Genomic DNA, 22,289 nt, shown 5'->3' on the forward strand with positions numbered 1-22,289 from the left:
AAATATTTCTTTGTTCCAGTGTCTCACGTTTCATAGACATTTTACCTGATACTATCTACTTAAGTTTCTCAAATGTAGTTCTATTGCTTTATCTCCTGCTGAGTAATGATTAACAACTTACCAATTCCTGAGGGGAAATATCCATACTCTCTCGGTATGTTACTTACCTAAGGACAAGGACCTTGGATTGCCAGGACCAAATGAAGTTCCTGGCAGCAGGAACTTTGAATAGGGAGTATTCAATAATTTTTTTTTAAATTAAAAGCTGTTTATTTTGCCCCACAACAAAACTGAAATCTATAGAATAGTTTTTGCATAATACATTTTTCCCATGAACTGATTTGGATCTATCATATTACTTTCGTAATACAAACTTACGTTTAAAAACCACAACAAAATACATTTGCTTTGAAAGATTATATAATGAATATAACATCAACTTTACAAGTTCTTTTTCCTCATGTCTCTCATTCTGTCTCTGCCAAGTTCAATTTTTACACTGTGTTTCAAGGTTTAGGGAACATTCCACTCTTATTGCAAAGCCTGCTCAAACCTTCAAAACAGGAATTTGTGCTTCCTCCTCTATGTTACCATAATGTTCTTCATTTCTGAAGTGCACATAGCATATTTCACCTTGCATTAACATTGTGAGCAAACCTCTTTACCCAACGTTGGCTTTTAAACACCAAGACCATGACTAACCCATCTTTATATTACCCAGAATTCCTACCCTAATGTGTTGCTTCAGGTTATTAAATTAAATTGAATATGCAATTATTTAATCATAATTTTTTCAAGGTCATATTACCAGGCTGAAATGGAGCTAAGAAAAATGTAACTAATGTCTAAATTTTTATAATTGTTGAACTCTGTCTGAATCTCAGAAAAGTGGTATTATTTGGTTTCAAGTAAGAGTAAATGAAAAGTAGATTAGACCAAGTACATAAGAACACAGTGTACAGAACAGCTGTACTGTGTTCTCAATGGGATAAAATAAATTATAATTATAGATGTGTTTCATCTTTCCTGTCTGTGTACTCTTTTGAAGATGTTCTCAACTTCAGTGCTTTAGGGATTTATTTATCAATATGTCTGATATTGATTTGATTGGTTTTGCTGACATCATGTCAAAATATCTGAAATATACCTTAAAAATAAAAACTCTCAGGGCAGATGTGTAGTCTGACACTTGGGATGCTAACTGGGACACCTGAATCGCATATCGCGTTCTGAGTTTGAGCCCTAAGCTCTGATTCCTCCTAATAAATGGCCTGGAAGCCAGCAGTAATGGCTCAAGTGACTGGGGTCTTGCCAGCCATATAAGAGGACTGTAGTAAGTGGTTGCCTCCCAGTTTCAGTCTAGCATATAAAAATTGGCAAGAGTGTCAGTGTCAATACTTTGATTTATGTATACTTCAGGGTGCTAACATTTAACACATGAAACAGGATTAGGGACACCCATTGTTCAAAGTCTCATCAATATAGAAGTGATTGACTTTGTTAACAAGTCAAATTAAGAGCCAAAAAGTGAATTTCAATCCAAATGTTTGGACTGTAAGGAGATTCTTTTTGTTCTTCTTACACATTTCCCCTTTCTTATGGCAGTTTTTCCTTTTCTCATTTTGTTTGTGTGTTCTCAGATTTTATTTTCTATATTCTGCCCAACATTGGCTTATTCAAATCTGTTTTATTAAGTGTATACTAAGTGCTTAGCACTTTGCATAAAGAACACTACTAGCCAAGAGTTTCATTTAAACTTACCAAAGTTGTATGAACCTAGGGCTTAATATCATGACAGGGAACTATAAAGATAAGAAAGGGTTTACTTCTGAAAAGATTATGGTGTGGATCTGGAGAGATGATGATGTAGAGCTGAAGAACTAGCTATGATTAGCTATAGTTATAATTAGGCAATGTATGAAGGACTATGAGAACAGAAAGGAAGGTTCCAGAACTGAAGTATTATGGGTATTCACAAAAGAGGGAAAAATGTGGAGTAAATATGTTTTTAGGGAATATTGAAAATCTCTTTCCTGGAAAGTGGGAAGCCTTCATTTACAAGTATCCATCAAGATTAAGCATTCTTTACATTAATCATATACTTATGTATATACTTAAGTATATACAAACATTATATACTTCCCAGTTTATTATAGTCAGTTTTGCTTGCCTGAGTCTATATTATGGCTTACCTATAAACATTTTTTTCAGTGTACTGGGACCAGGAATAAAGAAACAAATCTGGAGAGCAATTACTGAACAAGACTGATTTTTTCCCCATAATATCATTATATAGCTATCTGCCTATACTGAAGTGTTAAAGGAAACACAGGGAAAAATTAACCAGGGAAAACTATACTCCTTTTCTACTTGGTCAAATCAGAGAGATAAAATTGTCCCATCTCTCTACCTGTCAAATTCTTATACTGTCTCAAATGTATATATTTTTAATCTGTAGAAAATATTTTACAGTTGTTGTAATAAGCATCCTCTGTTGTACATTTGTATATTAGTTTAATGTCTTTAATGTTAGCAAATGTCCTGTGTTTTAAGATTAAGTAGCGCAGTGGTACAAAGCAGTGCATCTGACTGGTCCCATGTTAATCAAACATATTCCTATATTCCTATATTTATCATGACATTGATTGAGTACTCTCAATATATACAAAGATCAAAATTGTAAGTTTAAGACAGTAAAATAGCATGCACTAATCATTCCTCCAGTGTGGTTAGAAATGATGTCACTTAATGAAGAGCTTTGAGCAGATTTTTGAGTCTCCTGATGTCCTAAAACTGATCGAGAAAAGAAAGTGAAGGAATGTGTGATTACTGTTTTCTTGTGAACAGAGAGGTGCAACACTTCATTTTGCAGGTTCCCTGTGCTTGTTACTAATGAATGCACTTCTGCATTTGCAGGAGAACGTTGAAGGAGGTGACTGCAGTCGTTGCAAAACGGGTTTCTTCAATTTGCAAGAAGCTAATCCAAAAGGTTGTGAAGAGTGTTTCTGTTCAGGGGTTTCAGACAGATGTCAGAGCTCCTACTGGACCTACAGCAATGTAAGCATTCTCTGCACTGCTTCAAGGCTGCCTTGGCTGCCATGGTTGTTCTGTAAGCGTTTTGATCATAGATCTTTGTCTTGTAATGAGCTTCTGCTTAAAGTTATCGTGAAGTGATGGGGTTTTCTTCCCACACTGTTTGTATGTCTGTACAGAAAGCCATTTTATTTGTAACAGTGTGTAGACTGGATCCTCTTAGAATAAGTAGACACTAGTTCAGTGTCAATGATCAGTCGGTGAAACAATAATATCATTAATATTGTTTCGATTCCAAATATACATGACTTAATAGAGAAAGAGTGAGATGGTGATATCAAAAATTTTATTTCTACTCACCACTATTTTTGTATGTAAGGTAAGCAAAAACTCAGTTAGGGTGTCGCCTGGGGTACTTGCATCCATATGTAAGTGCGTGGGTTCCAGTCCTAGTTCCACACCTGATTCTAGCTTCCTGCTGATGTGTACTCTGGGAGCAGCAGGTGATGGCTCAGGGAAATAGGCCCTGCCATCCACAGAGGAGAGCTAGATTGATTCTAGCTCTTCGCTTCACACTCGCCCAGTTCCAACTGTTTGAGGCATTTATAGTGAACTAGTAGATGGGAGCGATCAATCTCACTTACCTTTTACCCCGTCGCATCATCTACCAGTATAATACAGACATATATCTATATTATCACCTATTTGTTGTTGCCTGAGTTCTTTCATTGTTAAGAGGAAATACTAAATTGAACAATACCTTCATTCTTAGGCCACTAGAACAATTTTGAATTATTACTCAAACTATTTGGTGATTTTCTTCCTCTACCATAAACCCCACCACACTCTGCACTGCCTCTCAATGCAGAGGGCATTTTCTTTCCCTATAGAAAAAGTATGAAGGGAGGGGGATGTTCCAGGACTCTCAGGTAGCTCTGTAGCTGAGCCTAAGAGTGTAGAATGGTAGAAAGCAGACTGTAGAGACAAACCAAGAGGAACAGTGAGAAACTAGAGCTTAAATGCTTGAGTAGGCTGAGAGGTGGGGATGTTCTCTTTGAAGAGTCATTAAGGGATTTCAAACAGAGGGATGATGTAATTGAAGTTATCTTTTATAAAAACTGCTGTTTTGGTAAACTATTTCCCAAACATTTCTTTTTTCATCTTTAATCTGCTGATGAATACTGAACACTAGTAACTAATTTTCTGTGCTTAAATTGCTTTTAAGTCAAGTTTTAAATAATAAGAAATTACTGTCTAAAGTTGACCCAAACTGTTGCTTTCAGAGTAGACTCCAAAAAAGGTCAAGAACAAATGGGCATCTTTTCTAACTTCCTAATTTTGCTCATAAATTCCCAGCCAACCCTCCTGCCTGCTCCACTGGGTAGTAGAATTTCTTATCTAGCCAAGGTGTAGAGCTGGAACTCATGCTTTGGTCTTTGGAAGCTACATGCCCTGAATCTCACTTAACTGTTTACAGTGCCTGAGGGTGATATTGGAAACAGAAGAGGGGGAAGGAGTGCATTACTGACTGTCTAGGCAGCCAGTCAGCTGTTGTCTGGACTCATTTCTCTTTTGGCCAAGGCATGCTTTCACCATTACTGTGCTGCTCCTCATCACACACACCACCAAACCCCTCAGATAGGTCCAGTAGGTGCCTGGTAGCTGGGAGCCAAAAACCTTAGCAGCCAGTGTTTTGTACTTACTTGCTGGGGCACATTGTTTTTTTATTATTATTCTTGTTATTGTTGTTGGTATTATCATTGTCATGTTTAATTTTGGTAGAACATTTTAAATTTTAAAATCATCTGTGTGCCTGACTTTTGCAAGAGCATAATAATGGAAATGCATATCTTATCCATACCCTTATTCCTTGTAAAAGTCTCTTTTCTTTCCTGGGTTGAAGATCTAGGTTTTGAGACCCTTTGGGATGGAATACATACAGTATTGACAGGTGTTTTCATAGCAAAATGCTAGTGGAGTCAAAAATCCATAAGCCCCTCAGTAGAAACTTTAAAAACTGGGGAAGGAAGAAATATTAAATTAAAAAACTCCTTTTAGATTCTTGCATATTTTATTTGTTTTCTTCCTCTGATTTACAAGTATAATGGGTCTTCAAAAAGTTCACGGAAAATATGCATTATGAATAAACTATGCATGGATTTCAAAACATTTTATAGCAAAATATATTTTTAAAATTTTATCTTCTGTGAACTTTTTGAGACCTCTTTGTACACATGTAACACTTTTTGAGATATTTTGTCATCAACAACAAGAAATTACTGGAGTAAAAAATATGAAATTTAAAGCCCGACTATTTTGATGTTATATAATGTTATAACTATTGTGTGACTTTCAATGGATTTCTTTATTTAATAAAGCAGCAGTTGGAATCAGTTTTTTAAAAAGAATACAGGGTGAATAAAAAGTGATTATTATGTAGTACCATAAAAACAACTGGAAACATCAAGGGAAAGTGTGGGTTTACATATTTGATGAGTTTCAAAATATTCATAACTTTTCCAAATGCTTATCTTTTTTGCTGTTTTTAAACTTTCAAAAATGGGGGCAGGCATTTGGCAGAGTTTAGGTGCTACTTGGAATGCCCACATCCCAAATCATAGTTGTGGTTTTTTTTTGAGTCCCAGCTCAGCTTTTGAGACTGGCTTCCTGCTAATGTACACCCTTGGAGGCAATGGTATTGGCTCAAATATTTGAGTCTCTGCCACCCACAAAGGAGCCCTGGGTTGAGTTGCCTGCTCTCAGATTTGGCCTTTCCTAGCCTAAGCTGCTCTCTGCATCTGATGAGCGAACCAGTGGATGGAAGATCTCTGTCTGTGTTTTTAAATAATATGCCAAAAATGGATACTAAAAAAATATGAAATATGAGAGGAACTGATGAGTTATTCTTTTTCTAATAAATAATGATTGTGTGTCTCCCTAAGATACAAGATATGAATGGCTGGTACCTGACTGATATCTCTGGCCGCACACAAGTGGCTCCTCAGCGGGACAGCTTATATTCACCAGAGCAGATCAGCATCAGTAATGCACAGGTCCGGCAAGCCCTGCCCAACAGCTACTACTGGAGTGCACCAGCTCCATACCTGGGAAACAAAGTAAGTGCTTCCTTCTCTCTACTCTGCTTTAAGCGACCGATCATAACAGTGAGTTCTATTTAGTATTTTATTAAAGAAAGATGAAGTCAAATACATACTGTATTGAATTGCTAGAACTGCTAAATCAGACCTACTTGGTCATTTCTCCCGTGTCACATGTGCAAGGTATGTATGTTAGACATTAATGGCCCATGGAATCCCTAGTACACAACTTTATGCACTCCTAATTGGTGTTCTGTGTATACTTTCTGAATGAATGACTAAGTTAAGGAAGACTCTAGGGTATTTTTATAAAACAAATTGTAGATATTAGATGACACTCTGTTGTGTTTTTTGAAGACATTTTTTTGTGTAGAGTGGTCTATGGAGTGCTACTTACTGAAGTGTTTCCTCATCTGTCTATTTCATTTGAAAACTGATATTGAAGAGCACTATTTGTTCTACTGCCTGGTATGAATGTTAATTGGAAAAGAAATTTATTACATAACTAGTTTAATGCTTGTCATGAGACAGTGTAAACAACATATTCCCTAAATTCAGACAAAGAGCTACCTTGAGCATGCCAGATGGGAAGCATGTGTTTATTTTGAAGCAGACACGCATGTGTATAAAAACAAACACAGATAAACAAAGGTAGCCTCACAAGGACAGGCTTTCCCTGTGTTTTGGATTAATGCTCATCTATATAAGGTGCTTTGTGTCTATGATTTTATCTCATTTTGCCTAATAATTTGTTGGAAACATTTTATATGAGAACTTGCTTGCTCTGTGAATGTTAATACCTTATCATCTGATAGGCAAATTACTGTTATCACACCAGAAGCTGTGATGGAAAAAAACCTTTAATGAATTGATGCTGTTTAAACCAAGTTTTCATGTGTAAGAATATGGTATTACTTTTGAAGAAGCCTTCATTGAGAAAATATAAGTATATTTCTAGCTAGTAGTTCTCTTGTATAACATGTGAATGTTAGAATAAAAAAATTCAGTAGCTTATATGCTAATCAGTGAATGGAAACTGGTGGTTTTAGCCAATTGAAAGATTATATGTCATGGTCATTTTCTTATTTTTAACATGCTTCTAAGTAATGTTACAAAAAATGTGTAAATGAATAAAACAAGTTCTCAATTTGTATTTTAAAAGAGACAGCGTATGTTGCATAAAATTCAATAGCTGCAATAAAAATCTAATTAAACTTTTATTTGCAAGGCCTTTTATGACAAGTCATTTTATCCTGTTCTATTTAGGAACCTCCTGTATTTTCAACAAGAATAAAATAGCACATAAGACTTGAGTTTCTATTGCTTAAAATTGCCAAAAAATAAAATAAATAAATGAGCATACTATTTGTTAATTGCTCTGAGGAGCTCCAAGAAGAGCTTCAGGTCTAAATTAGATAGGATTCAGAAATCTTACTTATAATTTGATCATAACATTTATTTAAAGGTGGCTTATAATAGAAATAACCACATTTTCCATCATTTCTTCTTTGGTCATATGCTTTTTCTTTTTGTTGGCTGAAAATCAAATTGACAGAAGGAAAGCAAATAAATGGGATGTTAAATAGCATCCAAGCAAAGGATTTGGACATCCTGTTCATTGCTGCTGGTTCCCAAAGATAACTTCCCTTATCCTGGATGAACTGTTTCTTATAACCACCCACAATGAATATTTCCCCACAGATCATTTTCACATCAGAACTCTGTGTTTGCCTGTGCTCCAGTTTCCATTCAGTGAACAAAATAATGGTAACAGGGTGTGCAAATTGTCTGAATATGGAAGACATTTTTAAACGTAATGTGGAAGCCCTTGGTGGTTACTGTCAGACATCTCAGTATGAATGAAACAATTTGCCTTAATAACTGAACCATATAAATTTTTGATACTACAATAATACTGCAAGCTCTCAGAAATTACCACAGTACATCTTAACTGTCATGTCCCATCACGTAAATTATAGTCATGATGACATGCTTAGCTTGGTTGATTTAATATCTTGCTAAGGAAATGGAAAATTGTAGGCCTTGTTTATAAATTCAATAAGGCCACTTTTCTAAATAGTTGAGGCTAAATTCTTCACCAGTAATTGCTGTTCGATTCAGAGCCATTGCCAGAATCTGACAGAAGTAGTATATCAAGAAACCAGCGCATCTGCTTAAATACAGAATTTCATTTACATCCATGACCAAGAGGCTCTGGGTACATAATTCCTCCTCTGCATTTTGAGTGTTAATTCCCAAGTTGAAAAAATATTTATGAGATGCTATTAGCTTTTTCTAAATATTTATGTAACTAATTTTCAAACATTTTTCCAAGTCACTTAGTTAGAAGGCAACTTCTAACAGAAGGCAGATTCACTGTATATATTCTCTGGTAGTGGCGACACCACATGCCCTTCTTTTCATAGGAATCCAAATAATGCAAGTGCATTCATATGGGACACACTTCGCTAACATAGAAATCTTCTCTGACTGTAATAAATTCAAAAACACAAGTCAGTTTGGCAAAGAAGTACATATTTACTTCTATATTTTTTGGAATCATAAGAAGTGATTAAAAGTCTATGTATGGGCTGGCGCTGTGGCTCACTTGGCTAATCTTCCACCTGCGGCGCTGGCACCCTGGGTTCTAGTCCTGGTTGGGGCACTGGGTACTAGTCCCGATTGCTCCTCTTCCACAGCTCTCTGCTGTGGCCTGGGAGGGCAGCGGAGGATGGCCCAGGTGCTTGGGTCCCTGTACCCGCATGGGAGACCAGGAAGAAGCACCCAGCTCCTGGCTTGGGACCGGCGCAGCTGGCGTGGCGGCCATTAGGGGAGTGAACCAAGGGAAGGAAGACCTTTCTCTCTGTCTCTCTCTCACTGTCTATAACTCTACCTGTCAAGTAATAAAAAAAAAAGTCTATGTATGGATGGTAAGACCAACAGCGCATTTTGTACTGTCCATTGAAAAAACTCCTATGATCTCAGATATGAGCTAGTTCCTAGTAGCAATCTTGGCTGTTTTTTTCTTGTAGGTTAATGAATATTTGGCACATATAGCAAAATCAAGTGTTAATTTTTCTACCTCATTGTAGACTATCAAAAGGAATTAAGTCAGGTAACCACAGGGCTTTCCTAGGCAGCATTTATTTTTTAAATGCTTGGCAAATATTAGTGCTTGGTTTTAGGGTATTTGTTTAAGCATAGAAGAGGCAGGGCTGGAAAGAGCCGAAAGGCAAAGAATCCTGCTGATTTGCTGCAAGCTGCAGCTATTCAGAAACAGTTTGGGAATTTCAGAATTTGGATAATTTGCTGCTTTTGTAAATTCAGTGCTATCGGAACATGAAAGAGTCATTTACTTAAGGTTACCCTAGTGGGCTGAAATAGTTAGTACAGCTTCCAAAAGCACTTCCCAGCATCTGTAAAGTTCTCAGAGAATCTGGCTTGGCCGGTTTGCTCTCTCCACATTACCATTAATGTTTCAATTCTGTCTTGGAACATTATTAATGTAATGTGATTTGTCTTGCACAAAACAATGCCTGTTTTCTACAACATTATGGCATCTTTCTGTTTCTATCTCAGAGAAGCTGTTCAACTGCTTCATGTAGTTGCCAGGAATACCCATGGGGTAGCCTAAGCACCATGCTAGGAGAGCCTGCTTACACAGTAGCAGCTGGCTTCTGAAGGTACTTGTAGGTTGTACTTGCTTGATTTTCAGTTCTACTTCCCAGATCCCAAATGAAAGCTGTGGATTAGAAGAAGGAGGTTAGTGTTTGAGGTTTACAGGATAGTATAATTCTTATGACCTAAAAGGAACTCAACAAATATGCTGTGGTGGATGCTACGTGCTTAACCCAAACACAACTTGAAAAAAATTGAACTTCCTGCAATTTAACCCTTAAATTAAAATAATTAATTAAGTAGATCATTATGTTTATGGAGAATGACAAGGCTATTAAAGTAAATAGGATAATTCATTTGTGATTTACTATTTTTTCAATAAACCAGATCCCATAAAGAATGATATGGTAATGGAATAGGACCAAGAAGAAAATTTGCTGCCTAGAATAAACCCAATGAATTATTAATGGCAAATAAAACAATGAAGATTAAAAAAAGGCAAGGACTCATGTCTTTCCTCTGGTTATTATAGAGGCCTAATGTAAAATTAGCCCACTAAGGAGGACTTGTGGTCAAACAGATATCTTACAGTCTGACATAGCCTTGTCATAATATTATGTTCATGTTTCTTCTTTTAAATTTATAAAGCATTAATTCCAATATAACAAAAATTGTATAAAACATTTAAAAATTTGTGTGCATTCTCCTATTTACAGTGTTGAGTAATGAAATATAACAGGAAGAAGGCTAATTTTTACGGTTGATCCAGTGACTAAATACTTAAGAGGGAGACATTCAGTTTCATAGCAAATTGGTAAAGAAATTCAAAAAGTTTACTTCACAGTAACTTTAGATAACTTGGTTTGCAATATAGGCAACATAACTACCACAAGGTAGGGCTGCCTTAATAGAGTTTACTCTTCAAGACAAAGGAGGTAATGATGGTACAGAACCTGAACAAAACCCATGTCACCTAAAATACTGAACTTATTTGTACTTCTCCATTTTCATCTACATGAAAATGTGTGACCAGCATTTTAAGCTAAAAAACAACAGTATCTGAACTGGGATGAAACAGCCAGGATTAAAATCCAGATGTGTCTAGCTGTTTTTAGTTCCACCTTTCTTCAGTTGATTATGTTTATTGGTTCTTGTGAGACATTTAACTTTGGAATAGAGATGCAGAAACAATTTATCCAGAAGAAAGCAGAAGAAAGGAAATAGTAAAATGTGAATTTACTGGAGGCCAGCATTATGGCTTGAGGGGTGCAACTGCCCCCTGCAATATCCCATATGGATGCTGGTTCCTGTCTTGGTTGCTCTGCTTCAGATTGGGCGCCCTGCTGGTGGCCTGGGAGGGACAGTGGAGGAAGCCTGGAGTGCTTGGGGTCCCAGCCTTGTGCAGAGAGGAGACTCCTGACACCTGGTTTGGCCTGTCCCAGCCCTGGTTGTTGTGGATATTTGAGTAGGCCAGGGGATTGAAGATATGTCTGTCTGTCTCTCTCCCCCTCCCCTGCCCTCTCCCTCTTTCTCTCTCTCTTTGGTTCTGTTGTTAAGGTAGATAGATATTTCAAAAATGTATGAATCTATATAAATATCAATGAATGAGATAGAAAACAAATATCAGTAGAGGACAGAAACCCCCAAACTTATTTTGAAAAGGATTCCAGAGATCTGGCAGGATGAATCAATCAAAAAGGGAGTAAAGACCTTCAAATGACTTTTGATATATAAAAATGAGCACTTCCAAAATTACTCCAAAACATAAGTAAACAAGAGAGTATTTAAGTTCTACACAAAATAAATTTGAATAAAATTATAGAAAAATGAATATCTGCAAGATGTAGTTAATAAAACTGACTAAAAGGTAAAAACCTAAAAACTCAAATAAACATTAAAATGATTGAATCATTAGTCAAAAAGTCTTCCCATAAAGACAAAACCAAGACTATCTTATTCATAAGTCATCTCAATCAATATTTGAACTTAATTTTTTTTTTTGTTTCTTATATAAGCTTTCCATTAAATAGAACAAAGAGGACTCATCAGGTAATTTTGTGAGGCATGATATCCTGGTGTAAAACTCTCACAAAAGGTGTATCTAAAAGGAAATCCCTGTCCAAAGTCAGTCACAAAAATAGATGCCAACATCCTAAACAAAATTAATAATCCAGATCCGCCAATTTATAAAAATGTTCAGATTAAATTGGCCTAGGTGATTTTATCATGGGGTTCAAGGTTGGTTTAATATTAGCAAGTCAGTAGAAGTAACTGACCATATTGACTGAATAAAAGAGAGAACAAAGCTATTAACTTTATAGATTAAGGAAAAAAAGATATGTAACCATTCATGATGTTTGGAAAATTTTGCAAACTAGAATTGGAAAGGCCCTTTAATGAATGGTATCTACACAAAAACCGGAACTTATATCTTATTTAATATAAAATGTTGATCAAAACAGCATGCTACTGGTACAGAAACAGATGGATAGACCAATGGAACAGAATAGAAACACCAGAAATCAATCCAAACATCTACAGCCAACTTATATTTGACCAAAGATCCAAATCTAATCCCTGGAATAAGGACAGTCTATTCAATAAATGGTGCTGGGAAAATTGGATTTCCACGTGCAGAAGCTTGAAGCAAGACCCATACCTTTCACCTTACACAAAAATTCACTCAACATGGATTAAAGACTTAAATCTATGACCTGAAACCATCAAATTATTAGGGAGCATTGGAGAAACCCTGCAAGATATAGGCACAGGCAAAGACTTCTTGGAAAATACTCCAGCAGCACAGGCAGTCAAAACCAAAATTAACATTTGGGACTGCATCAAATTGAGAAGTTTCTGTACTTCAAAAGAAAGTCAAGAAAGTGAAGAGGCAACCAACAGAATGGGAAAAAATATTTGCAAACTATACTACAGATAAAGGGTTGATAACCAGAATCTACAAAGAAATCAAGAAAATCCACAACAACAAAACAAACAACCCACTTAAGAGATGGGCCAAGGACCTCAATAGACATTTCTCAAAAGAGGAAATCCAAAGGGCCAACAGGCACATGAAAAAATGTTCAAGATCACTAGCAATCAGAGAAATGCAAATCAAAACCACAATGAGGTTCCATCTCACCCCGGTGAGAATGGCTCACATTCAGAAATCTACCAACAGCAGATGCTGGAGAGGATGTGGGGAAAAAGGGACACTAACCCACTGTTGGTGGGAATGCAAACTGGTTAAGCCACTATGGAAGTCTGTCTGGAGATTCCTCAGAAACCTGAACATAACCCTACCATACAACCCAGCCATCCCACTCCTTGGAATTTACCCAAAGGAAATTAATTTGGCAAATAAAAAAGCCATCTGCACATTAATGTTTATTGCAGCTCAATTCACAATAGCTAAGACCTGGAACCAACCCAAATGCCCATCAACAGTAGACTGGATAAAGAAATTATGGGACATGTACTCCATAGAATACTATACAGCAGTAAGGAACAACGAAACCCAGTCATTTGCAACAAGATGGAGGAATCTGGAAAACATCATGCTGAGTGAATTAAGCCAGTCCCAAAGAGACAAATATCATTTGTTTTCCCTGATCGGTGACAACTGAGCACCAAAGGGGAAACCTGTTAAGTGAAATGGACACTATAAGAAACAATGACCTGATCAGCTCTTGTCCTGACTCTAGATGTACAATGTAATACTTTATCCTTTTTAGTATGTGTTGTTGTTGTTGTTCTAGTACTAGTGGTTGAACTCTGTAATTAACACAAAATTATTCTTAGGTGTTTAAATTTTAACTGAAAAATGTTGAAATAATTCTTTACGATCACAAACATGAAATATTTCTCACTATCACCAGTAGTATTTATCATCTTAAAAGAATAGACAAGGCATTCAGATAAGAAGTAGAAGATACAGGGACTGAAAAGGAAGACATAAAACTGTCATTTGTGGATGATGTTATTGTCTGCTTGTAAACCCAAATGAATCTTCAGATAAATTATTAATAAGTGAATCAAGAATAGAACTTTATAAAAATTGACATATAAAGTCAATTTTGTTTCTTTATATCAGCAACAATGAGTATTAAAAATACACTTTAAGAAGAATCTATTTATAACAGCAAAAACTTTTTAAATTACCCAAGATTAAATATGTATGAAAAAGCAGAGTACCATGAATAATCAAAGAATAACTTCAAGGGAAACTGAAGATGGTGGCTTTAATCAAATCTCATCTAATATAAAGATTTCATGCCTACCTTAAAAGTTATAATGATCAATGCAAAGAGATATTGGTAAGAAAATAAACCAATGGAACCAAAAACATAGACTACAAATATTTCATTGCATGGATAGATACTTGATTTTCAAATGAAAGGAATTGCTGATAAGTAATAGGATAGACTATATATTAAATGTTTCTGGCATTTCTAGTTACCTAAACTGAAAAAGAAACTAAAAAAAAAAAAGCCCCAAACCAAACTTTAATTACAAATAAAAATAAAAAACTTCAGTTGAAATGAGGACCAATATTTCAAAAATCGCACTAAAATTCCTCTGTAAAGATAGTACATTTGAGTTCTCCTGAAAATGAATAAAAAAATCAAGACTTACCTGCCTGCTTTAAACAAGGAAACTTGAGGGGGAAGTATGAAACAAATCTTTTTAAACACTAGACAACAGGAAACATAGGACTAGGACCAGCATTGTACTATCAGGGTAAAGCTACCACCTGAAAAGCCAGCATCCCTTATAGGCACTGGTTCAAGTCCTGGCTGCACCACTTCTGATCTAGCTCTCTGCTAAAGGCCTGTGAAAAGCAGCAGAAGATGGCCCAAATGCTTGCACTCTGCTACACATGTGAGAGACCTGGAAGAGGCTCCTGGCTCCTGTCTTCAGCCTCGCCCAGCCCCGACATTGTAGCCTTTTAGGGAGTAAACCAGTGGATGGAAGATTCTCCCTCTACCTCCTTCTCCCTCCTCTCCCTCCCCCTACCCAAAACATTGCCTTTCAAATAAATAAATCTTTAGAAAACAGCAACAGCATAGGATAATAATCTCTGTGAAAAGAGGAACAAATGAGGTGAGGCTTACAAGTGGAGAAAATTACTGCCTTGGTGCATTGTCCATAGCAAAGTGCATTGAGGGAAAACTCAGAGCATTGTTTGCCAAGTTTAAAGAAAGGAGCTCAGAGAAGACAAAACAGCAAGAATTTATGGGACAGAAGACAAAAGAAACAGGTGATGCATAGGGGGAAAGAGAGAGAGAGAGAGAGAGAGAGAGAGAGAGAGAGAGAGAGAGAATGAATGAATGAATCAAATGTGCACAAATCGCAGGTATTTTTAAAGAAGCCACAGAGATAGGCGTTGTGGGGCAGCAACATTTGCATCCCATACTAGAGCGCCTGGATCTACCATTCCGGCTAATGCATCCTGAAGTCAGCAGATGATAGCTCAAGTGCTCCATCCTCTGCCACCCACATAGGAGACCTGGATTGAGTTCTTGGTTTCTAGGTTAAGGCTGGCCCAGGGGCCAGCGTTGTGGCGTAGTGAGCTAAGCCTCCGCCTACGACACCAGAATCCCATATGGGCACCGGTTCATATCCCGGCTGCTCCTCTTCAGATCCAGCTCTCTTCTGTGGCCTGGGAAAGCAGTAGAAGATGACTTAAGTGTTTGGGCACCTGCCTTTACATGGGAGACCCAGAAGAAGCTCCTGAATCCTGACTTCGGATTAGTTTTGCTCCGGCCGTTGAGGCCATCTGGAGAGTGAACCAGTGGATGAAAGACTTTCTCTCTCTCCCCCTCTCTCTCCCTCTCTCCCCCTCTCTCCCTCCCCCTCTCCCTCCCCCTCTCCTCCTCTCCCTCTTTCCCTCTCTCCCTCCCAAATAAACAAACAAATATTGTTTAAAAAAAAAAAAAGGTTGGCCCAGCCCTGGCTATTGGGGGCATATGGGGAATGAACTAGATGGGGAATGAACTAATGGATAAAGATTGTGGGGTGGGGAGGGCTGTCACTTTGTCTATCAAATAGCTGAAAATAAACTTTAAAAAAAAGATGAAAGTACTGAGTTGTAAATGCATCCGGGAAAACTACTGCAGGCTGGTGGAGAAACCAAAAAAGTAGAAATAGGCACAATTCCTAGAGCTGACACCAGGTTGGTACCAGTCCTTTTTGCACTACCCAAAATCCAATGACTTCATAGCAGAGAAGACCTCAAGTAAGGCACTCACAGAGCATTGTCTTAGTAGAGGAACTGAAGCCAACTCCGCCCAACAGCTACTCTAGATTCATGCTAACAAATCTTAAAGACAAGCCTAAAACAATCCAGCTTATTCCAAATAAATTATCTGAGTGTATGCAAGAATAAAGTCCAGCTCCACTTAATTGTACCAAAATCTATCACTCAACAATGTAAAATTCATTGTGTCTAAAATCAAATCAAAAGCTACCAGACACACAAACAAGCAGAGCACATGAACCATAGCCAGTAGGAAAATCAGTCCATGAAATCAGACCCAAGTATGAGCCAAACAATCCTGCCAAGGTACATCAGAACCAAATTACCAAAAAAAAAAAAAAAAAAAACCACCAGATTTAATGAAAATGAAAAAGCAACCAGAGAAAGTAAAATAACATGACATTTATACAGGAACCAAGATAAGAAGGATAACATTTTTTTGTTTTGTCAGACATTACATGCAATGATCTGGATGATGTCATCTCAAAATTCCTATGTTGGAACCTAACATCTTATGTGATAGTTTTAAGAGGTGGAGCCTTTTAGGAAATGATAAGCCATAAGGGCTCTGACTTCATAAATCAGTGCCCTTATAAAAGATATCGAAAGTAGCAGCCCTGCCCCTTCTGCCATGTGAGACGCAACAAGAAGGCACCGTATTGGAAGATCAGCAAGCCTTCTCCTGATGTCAAACCTTGACAGCACTGATGGTGGACATTCCCCAGCCCCTAGAACTGTGAGCAATAAATTTCTATTATTTGTGAGTTTCCTACTCTATGAAATTTTATATATCACCTGAACAGACCAAGACACTATGCAACCCAGAACACAATACAGGGATATTTTAAAGTATTGGAGTGTTGTACGCCTGCTACCCAGTTGGGAAACTCAATCAGTTCTGCACTCCTGGTTTTTGCTTGGTCCAGCCTTGCCAGTTGTGCACATTTGGATTAATCAGTGGATGGAAGACTTTTCTCTGTCACTCTGTCTTCATCTTTCAAATGAAATGAAAGTAAATAAAATCAAGTATTGAGGAAGAAAGAAACAACAATAAAGGCAAGCAAACGAATAGTGTCTAGAAATTTTTACCAGGCTAAACTATATTTTTAAGTATTTATTTTGTTTATTTGAAAGAGTTACAGAGAGAGAGAAAGAGAGAAACACACAGAGAAGAGAGAGAGATCTTCCATTCACTGGTTCACTCCCCAAATGGCTGCAATGTCTGGGGCTGGGCCAGGCCAAAGCCAAGAGCCATAAGGTACATCTGGTCCCTTGTATCTGTGCAGGAGCCAAAGCACTTGGGTGTCATCTCTGCTTTCCCAGGCCATTAGCAGGGATCTGGATCGGAGGTAGAATAGCCAGGACTTGAACTGGTACCCATATAAGATGCTGGCATTACAACATCTGCCCCTAAAATATTTTTTTTAAATGAAGATAGAACAGTGACATTTTAAAAAAGAAAAAAGCTAAGAGAATTAAGTATCAACAGGTCTGTACTCAAACAACAGTTCTTCAGGCCAATGGAAAATGATACCACTTGGAAATTTATTCATATATAAAGAATTTTAAAGTATCAAAAATTGAAATAATAATGCTTTCTCCATTACAGGGATTCTAGCCAGTCATCTCTTTTGCCTTAGGGTCCAAAATAATACTGTATGAATAATTAAACACACAAATTTAAAATAAAATTTCAAGTACTTCTTATATAAAATTTTCTTTCTGAAGCTGTGGAAAGGAAGAGCATACCATAGCAAAAATATTCAAAAACAAACAGAAAAACCCTCACATTTCTTATCTGAAAACTAAAGAAAGCTGAAGCAGCATCAATTTCAAAAATTTTTAATCAATTCTTAATATAAAAATTTATATTCTTTCTCTTTGCTTTCAATAACTTTACACTCATCTTCATGTGTAGCTGAGTAGAACTATTGGGAGCCCATGGGTTATTGGTTCTAATGGACTTGCACAACTCTGTTATTCAGCAAACCACCAAGATGCTGGCTTCTGCAACTTGCAGTAGATCTGAACAAGCAGATGTTGTGGTTTAGTAGAGCAGTATTATGCAATTTCTGAACCTTCCATGTTGAAAATATTCTTCCCATGCATGGTTTGTTTCTTGTTAATTGTTGTTGGTAGTGTGAGGAGAGCAAGATAGTTGAGATAGATGGGGGCCACAGGGAAGACTACCATCCACAAGCCAAGAAGAGAAATCTTAAACAGTTCCTGTTTCATAGCCTGGAGAAGGGACCAGCCTTGCCAACACTATTTGTCTTGGCACACTATTTGTCTTTCTGTCTTCATTTCCATGAGAATTGACTGAAAGCTTTTATCCGTGTAAGAGGATGACCTGGTTCTGTTATTTGTGTGGGTATATTTGATTAGTGTTTTGGTCTTTATGCCTTTCACAGACCTCATTCAAATGCTGGATCTCTATTAGTTTGATGAGTTCACACACATCCTGTATTTCCGTTGTGCCAGACTTTCCTTATCTGCAAGATAAGGGTTCTAGTGCCCTCCTCCCACCTATCTGAAGCTCTCAGAGATGTCCTTAGCACACAGAAGCTGTCCAGTACGTCCCAGTTACTTTGTGGATTTCTACAGTCACATGTTACAGTGTATCAATAAATACCTTTGATAAAAATGTTGTCCCTGGCCTGGTTAGTGCTGTTTGACTACAGCATCTGGTGATAGTAGGGAGAAGGTGCCATTACAAATAAAAATGAACACTAATAGACTTCGTTTTAGCAAGTAAGTTAATTTTAGCAATTTTAACTTAAATGATAGGTTTCAGCGAAATGAAAAACAATCACCAACCTTTTAAAAATCACTACTGTGTTTTCTACTTTATTTTGAGGGACTAAAATAGGGCTAACATGCATCGCTTTGTGTCTTCCCAAGCATTCAAAGTTTTCGTGACTTCCCAAGCGTAAATCAATTTCCCTATCCTTGCTTCCCTGAAGACACAACAATTAAAGGAATTTGGGATTTCTGTGCATCCGACACTGATTAGAGAAGTCAATGTTATAACTGTAGTCAGAATCCTGTGGTTATTATGTGGCACTTTAAAATGAAATCCGTAAGTTGGGCCTTAACTGAATATGCCTGGTGTCTTATAAAACAAAAGAATTTGGAACATATTATTCTCTCTCAGCTCTTAGCAAGAACTGGAATGGGCTTACCGGTACCTTGTTTTTAGACTTTACAGGCCTGAGAACCATGAGACAGTAAATTTCTGATGGCTAAGTCATCCAGTCTGTGGTAGTTTGTTATGGCAGCCCTAGAAAACCAAAACAAATACCAAAAAAATTTACATAAATTATTTAAGTAAATACGTGTATTCTTGTTGTAGTATACAGCAAACAAAAGGTGAATCTTTCTAATGCATATAAATTGAAATAAATTAGTAAGAGAAAGGCCAACAGCTCAATAGAAACATAAACAACAGAGGTTTTTAGAGTGGTTCACAGAAAGTGAAAGGCAGGTGGCTCTTCAATATGGTAAGCAGTGTTCAACCTGACTTGCATTCTGATAACACCCTGGGAAATCATCATCCACATATAGGCAAGACAACCAAATAGGTTGCACACTATGAAGGCTTCATAAGGGGATGGAGAGCCTCGTGAGTTGACAGTAGAGCTATACATTGGGACAATTCAAGAAAACCGATTTAGAAATCTCCCCACCAAGTAACAATTACATACATTCTTGCAGACTTCTGGGAATTTATCCTGCCAGCATATATCAATGTGTGAAGTGACATATATGCAAAGTTATTCATTCCAAAAATGTTTGTGATAGCCACAAAAATGCCATAACTGAGAGACCTGAATAAATGAGTGTTTGTACATCTATGCAAAGACCGCAAAGCTAGAAATAGATTGAGACCGAAGTTCTTTGTATAATAGTGTGGAATGAGCCAATATGTATTTTTAAGCAATTAAATCTGGAAGTGGAATAGTGTGTATTTTTGACTATCGTTTATCTTTTAAAGTGGCATTTGAAATGCAGTGAATTTGTCTCGAAAGCTGTTCTCCTGCCCTACTTAAGTATAGGATATTGTCAAATGTGTAAAGTGAACTATTCTAACTAGAATAGCCTTAATTTTTATTCCTAATTTAATCTGTTACAATTTCTTTGAGATTCTGGCCATTGTAAAAATTATCACTTTGATGTGTTCACTTAATAAGTATTATGTACCCCAGTCGTATCGGCTACAAATGGGCTGTCATTTAATTAATTGCAAGGACTGGAAGAGCATGCTTGTCTTTCCAGATGTAGATATTTTCAGCAGGGCCTGTTAGGGAAGCATAAAGCTTACATTTGTATTCCTGACATCTTCCCATCCCATTCAATGGTAGCAGTTGAATCAAAGCATGCGCTCTCCTACCTTACTTTTTCTAAAACTCTTCCTCAATTACCTGGGCCTGAGATTCCAAACAGTTACAATTGAACGTTTGCCACATTGAAGAAGGAGCTATGTGATAGGACCCCAATCTGAAAGGTAATGAATTATTAAACAGGTGGTTTATTGGGTGATTGAAAATTACCTGCGAAAGTGTGCTTATCTCCTTGAGGCACATCGAAAGCTAACGGAATTGAGCCAATTAGACTGACTGTCTCTTCCATGAGTTGTGACCTATCAATGGTAATAGCTTATTATGATGATAAATGAACCCATCTCTCAAACTGAAGCCTGAGTACACACTTCAGCAGTTTCCTTGAATCATGAGGCCATTACCTCTCAGCTTCAGATCGACAGCAGTGACAGCCGTGGGAGCTGGGAGCACGCATGACTACACACAGATGATTGTTTTACTCAGATGAATATATTTACAGCTATTTCCAAAGAAATGGACCCTCTATGAGCATTGCGTGTCCGTATCTGCGATACTTACGGTGTGACGTTTCTTTCGTCAGGAAGAATAACCAACCCCTCTCTAACAGAGAATTCCAAGAGCACTGCCTGTGGGGGTTGTTGTTTCTTCTCCCACTTTTGTGTTTGTTGCTTACAGTGTTTGAACTCCTCATTCTTGTTGGCTTCCTGGTTGAGGAAAATTTCAGAATAAAAATATTTTCAGACTTTGAAGATGCTTACGGTGTATACACAGTGTATTTTTAAAGCATTAGTTCATTTCCTGTATTAAATCTCACCATTTATATTTGAAGTGATTTGGAGGGACCACCCAAAAATTCTTTTTGATTTTTAGAGTTTTGTAAAGACCAATAGTTTAAAAATCACTCCCATGTAGGTTTTTTGTTTGTTTTGTTTTGTTTTAGTTTTAGGGAAATGTAAAAATTATTTCTAGATAGTTACTGATGACTGATAACTTATGTAAGCTGATATTATGATGTTTTTAGCTGTTTTATGATTTTGGATATCTATTTTAGATGTTTTATAATGAGAAATGGTAGAAAATGGTTATATCTTGAAAAAGTTGTTGAAAACTGAGAGAGTGAGCAAGTTCTCACGTCCTGATTTAGTTCTTGAAAGCCTACAGCAGCTGGGGCTGGAACAGGCCAAAGCCAGGAGCCAAGAATTCAACCCAGGTCTCTGACGTGAGTGGCAAGGACACAATTATTTAGCCATACACCTTCCCAGGGTATGCATCTACATAAAACTAGAGTTAGGAGCCACAGCTGAGAATTGAATACGTGACTGATTTGTGATTTGATGTCTTAACCTGGCTAATAATTTAAAATGCTAATACCAAAAGGGTTATATAATAAAATTCAGTCTTATAATTCCTAATAATTATCAGATGCCAGCAACCAAATTCCACAACAAGGCTGGACAAACTTGTTGACTACTTGCTATGGCAAGGGTAACTGACACCTTGACAAAGTGCTAGTATCCTAGAAGGTGAAAGTACAAGAATGATAGTGATGGGTTTGGGGGAAATCTTGCATGACCAGGTACTGTCGGGGGTTTGGCGGAGCTTATGACACAATAACTTTGGCTTTGTCAGCAGTGTGAGGCAAAGATCTTGAGTCAAGAGTTGAAGAGCATACTGTTAGTTTATAAGTAAACAAGTTCAAGTAAACAAGTTCCCACCATATGGGAACAAAGTGTTCTTGGAGCTTCTTCATAGCATAAAATAGGTGTTGGAAGTTAAGGTTGCTTCCAGCATTATTTAACATATGAATAAGAAATTGTGTTGGCTTTAGCTCTTCAGAAAACATTATGTGATTATAGTATAGTGACTTAGTTGTTCTGTACCACTGTTTTCTTACGTGTAAGTCAGAAATTATGTTAATACCTACTTTGGATAATTATTTTG

General features: G+C 37.1%; 1 protein-coding gene across 1 annotated transcript in view; it reads left to right on the top strand.

Moving 5' to 3' along the window:
• Nucleotides 1-22,289, top strand: part of LAMA2 (laminin subunit alpha 2) — a 698,138-nt gene that overhangs the window by 316,964 nt on the left and 358,885 nt on the right. Inside the window, exons 11-12 of the mRNA XM_062187263.1 lie at nucleotides 2,917-3,057; nucleotides 5,976-6,149. Of these exons, the coding sequence (XP_062043247.1) occupies nucleotides 2,917-3,057; nucleotides 5,976-6,149 (315 nt within the window). The remainder of the gene's footprint in view (nucleotides 1-2,916; nucleotides 3,058-5,975; nucleotides 6,150-22,289) is intronic.

This window comes from Lepus europaeus, chromosome 3 (assembly GCF_033115175.1).
Source record: "Lepus europaeus isolate LE1 chromosome 3, mLepTim1.pri, whole genome shotgun sequence".
Taxonomy (NCBI): Eukaryota; Metazoa; Chordata; class Mammalia; order Lagomorpha; family Leporidae; genus Lepus; species Lepus europaeus.